The 4,374-nt window shown below is 38.1% G+C and overlaps 1 protein-coding gene across 1 annotated transcript in view; it reads right to left on the bottom strand.

The window, feature by feature from the left end:
- Positions 1-1,585: 1,585 nt before the first annotated feature.
- Positions 1,586-4,374, bottom strand: part of LOC102876503 (histamine N-methyltransferase-like) — a 60,556-nt gene continuing 57,767 nt past the window's right edge. Inside the window, exon 6 of the mRNA XM_006894446.1 lies at positions 1,586-1,941. Within this exon, the coding sequence (XP_006894508.1) occupies positions 1,586-1,941 (356 nt within the window). The remainder of the gene's footprint in view (positions 1,942-4,374) is intronic.

Raw genomic sequence — 4,374 nt, 5'->3', positions numbered from 1 at the left:
AAAAGTTGGTTGTTCAAATCCACCAGCAGCCCTGAGGGGGAAAAACGGACAGTTTCCCCTCATTAAGATTTACCTCAGAAATCTGATAGAGGGTCGCAGTGAGTCCTCTCATTAAGATTTACCTCAGATATCTGGATGAGGGTAGGCATGAGACAGAATCTACTTGGCACCAAAATCAACTTGGTTTTGAGTGTTGGTTTTTCTTATTAAAGGATCCTTGGCAAGGTACTGGTTAAGTACATAGTTGCAAACCAAAAGGTTCATAGCTCAAAACCAACACAGAGGTTTGATAAGAGACAAGACTCTACAATCTGTTCTCACAGAGTACAGCCCAGAATACCAGGCAGTTCAGCACTGTTACTTCGTGGCGATAAATCAAATCCACCTTAACAAATCTAATGATGTTTTCTGGTGAGAATTACCCACAGGGTTTTCATTGGCTGCTTCTTTTGGAAATGAATTTTTCAGAACTTTCTTCCTAGTCTTTCTTAGTCTGGAACCTCTGCTGGAACCTTCTCAGCATCGGAACAACATGCAAGCCTCCACTGGCACATCGGCTGCAATTTTGAAGGAGGGGTGTTGATCCAGCTGTGCGCCTTGGTCTCCTACATGGAATTTTATCACTGAATCACAACAACTACCAATGTAAGTAAAGTGGATATTTAATATTTTAAAAATCAAAGAACATCAAATACATTTTCAATTATCACCTGAAACCCTACTGACTAAAGATAACTCCTTGTCACGGTGTAGAAATAGATGGAAGGGAAACATACTGAACTGTCACATGTCAAAATGAATTCAGTTTTTCTAGAAATAGCAAATACTAAGGGGTGTATTTTTACGTCAGTATATTCTGTTTTAATAAGTCATTCTGACATAATTGGTTATAAATTTGGGGAAAAACATGTTCTCAATTTCTTTTACACATGTGTAAATGTCAAATATATCAAAGATTGCTTTGAAAGTGAAACCGTGAAACACTTTAGCATTTTAAAATATTAGTTTTAGAGGCCTTTAAAAATATATCAGAAACTAGAAATTAAAAAAAGAAAGGATTCTACTTGACTGATCAGAACAGAAGCTTCTGTGTATTAAATAAACAAGCAAAATCACTATGAAGTTACAGATACATTTAAAAGAACAAGAAAAATTACAGGAAACTGCAATGAATGATAAGAGTTAATTCTATAATTTTCTAAAAGTGCTTATGTATAATGATTACAAAATAGAAGACAAAAATCAAACACTAAGTTAACACAAATGCTATTTCCTCAAGGGGGAAATTTTAATAAACATACACGTTGCCAGTATTCCAAATAACAACAGGCATTTGCTTTAGTAATATTCAAGGAAATTTAGCACAGTGAGAAAATAAAAAAGATTTAATTGTCATTAAGTCAACAATAGTTGTTTTATTCTTCCAATTTACATGACTATCTATCAACAGATAATACAATATGGAAGTCCAATAAATTACTATACTTTCACTTATATCAGGTATGCAACACAACTGCAATTTTAATATAAAAATAAGTGATCAATGATGTTGAAAATAAAATTTTGCAATATATTCTGATAGCCTTTATACCTCAACTACTATGAAACTCAGATTATTGTTAAACAAAATCTTTCCCTCTTTTTGTACACTGAATTCTGGCTCTTGTAGATCTTTCATAATTTCTGATTTGAGATCAGGGGGTGCTGTTGTGCTGAAGTTGCAGGTTTCTGTTAAAAAATCCCAGAGCAGATCTCCATTCTCATTGCCATCTATGAAACAGTCAGATATGTCCATGGTGGACAGAAGGTCGTAACACTTATACTTAATCCCCAAGTTGTCCAGTATCTGAGTGAGGTCTGATGATGTGACATACTGGCATAGATCATTCTTGGGTAACCGGGATTCATACTTTTTCCACAGCTTGTCCCAGCCACTGGTTCCTGTGTGAGAGAATAAATATCATGCTTTAATTTATGCTTTCTTCATCTGTGAGGAAAACACTGGATGTTTTCATATTCATTTCATTATTCAAACAATAATCTTATGACACACAATTAAAGGACCTGAAGAACAGAGACAATTAAACAAATGAGCAAACAAACAAATAAATAAATCTATCACATGATGGTGGTGGTTGTTGTTAAATGCCATCAAGTTGAGCCCTACTCATAGAGACCCTATGAACAAAAGGCCCGAACCTGGTTCTATAACTTTTGCCATTTCACTCGATTCATAGAGTTCCCAGAGGTATGTTGTTTAGGAAGTGGATGCCACTCCTGCTTCCAAGCCTTTCTTAATTTGGAATGGTCTTTGAAATTACTTGCTGTGCATCAGAGAGTTTGACAATGACTAGGGAGGATAGAAGGAGAATTGACGTCTTTGAGCTGTGGTGTTGGAAAAGAGTATTGAATATACCATGGGCTGCTAAGAAAATGAAGAGGTTCATCCTAGAGAGGATTAAACCAGGCTGTTCCTTGGGAGCAAAGTTCTGAAGCTTTGTCTGACAAACTTTGGACATGTTGCAAGGAGGGACTAGTCCTTGGAGAAAGATGTCATGCTTGTGAGGGTGGAGGGACAGCGCAGGAAAGGAAGACCCTCTATGAGGTGGTTGATTTAGTGACTGGAGTAACGGGGGCAGGTGTGTCAAAGACAGTGATATTGACACAGGATAGAGCAGGTTTTAGGGCTGTTATACATAGGGTTGCTATGAGTCATAGGCGACTCGATGGCACATAACAACAGCCACCAAACACTGTCCACCACGGATAACCATTGTGGCATTTGGCACACCAGTGGCACAGCGCTCAGTATCACAGCAACCCCAAGTTATTTCAGCACAGGGAATTGACAGACCAGTGCTGTACCACTTAGAAGAATGCTCATTCCAAACACAATTAATATCAGGCCAGAAAGGAGCAGGCCTGAGGGCCCAACAAACTTTGAAATACACAGACCCACCCATCAGGTTCTGATTGGCTTTAAACAAGACGGTTCCAGCTCACAGCTCATTGTTGGCCAAACCCAGCAAATCCAGTCAGCTTACACATGGTTTTAAACAAAATAAAAGCAACTAAATAGTCCACACTCAACCCTCAACCAAAACAAGAAGAACTACCTTCCAGAATCCAACTGCTTCACATATGAGCCTCCAAACTGGAGACCTAGTTGGGGCCCCAGCCAACTTTTAAATATACAAGCCCACCCATGAGGTCCTGATTGGCTCTAAACAAGAGGCTTCCAGCCCACAGCTCATTGTCAGCCAAATCCAGCAAATCCAATCAGCTCACACACGGCTGTGAACAAAATAAAAACAACCAAACACTCCACTCCACACCTGACTCTCAATCAAAACAAGAAGAACCCACCTTCCAGGATTCAACTGCTTCACACATGAGTAGTAAGTGTTAATAAAAACAAACCAGGGTAAAAGGATGAGAGTATGGGGTTAGATGGGCTGTTATTTAATATAAGATGATCATAGACAGTCTCATTAACAATGTGACATTGAGTAGAGACCCCAAATTAAGCCATGTAGACAAAAAAAAGAGAAGAGTATTTCATGCAGGAAAAAACTTAGCAAGTGTATGAAATAGCCAGGAAGCCAGTGAGATTGGAGGTGAGTGAGCATGCGGGGGAGTAAAAAGAGATAAGGTTGTGTGAGTGGTAGAGAATAAACTGGGTACCAGTTAGGTAGCAACATTGCTGTATTAGTTGAAATACTATAAAAGAGACCATTTTAAACTGATGGAAATGCACTATATCTGCATTGTCCAATATAGTAGTCACTAATCATTTCGCCAAGATAGCTCTGATGGCTGAGTGGGTTATGATTTGCACTTCCAACTTGAAGGCAGGTGAGATGATTCAAATCTACCAGCTGCTCTGTGACAGAAAGATGGCCAGTTTCCCCCTGTGCAATTTACAGTCTCTGAAAACCCACCAGAGGTTCCACTATAAAGCAATTCCAACTGGATGACAATGAGTTTGAGGTTGTTGTAAGTTTCTTGCTCACAGAGTAAATGAAATGTGGTTAGTGTAACTGAGGATGAAGAATTAAATTATTTTTTTAAATAAATTTAAGTTCAAATAGCCACATGTGGATCTTTATTGTACAGCATAACATTAGAGTGACATAACCTGATATGTCTTAATAGAGGCAGTCTGAAAAAAAAAATAGAGGCAGTCTGGCCACACTGATAGGAATAGACTATCAGGGATAAAGACAGAAGCAGGAAGCACAGTGAGAAGGTGATTGCACTAACCTGGTTGATACAGACAGTAACTTTGGTCTTGGTGTTGAGAAGTAGCTGGAATACTGACTATTTGCATATTATACTTCTTTATTTTTGAATTTTTAAATTTTATTTAAATTT

The sequence above is a fragment of the Elephantulus edwardii genome, unplaced genomic scaffold, assembly GCF_000299155.1.
Source record: "Elephantulus edwardii isolate Elephantulus edwardi_28Jun2011 unplaced genomic scaffold, EleEdw1.0 scaffold00143, whole genome shotgun sequence".
NCBI classification, from domain to species: Eukaryota; Metazoa; Chordata; class Mammalia; order Macroscelidea; family Macroscelididae; genus Elephantulus; species Elephantulus edwardii.
Note: the sequence above shows the minus strand (reverse complement) of the source record. Positions and strands in the feature narration are given on the sequence as shown.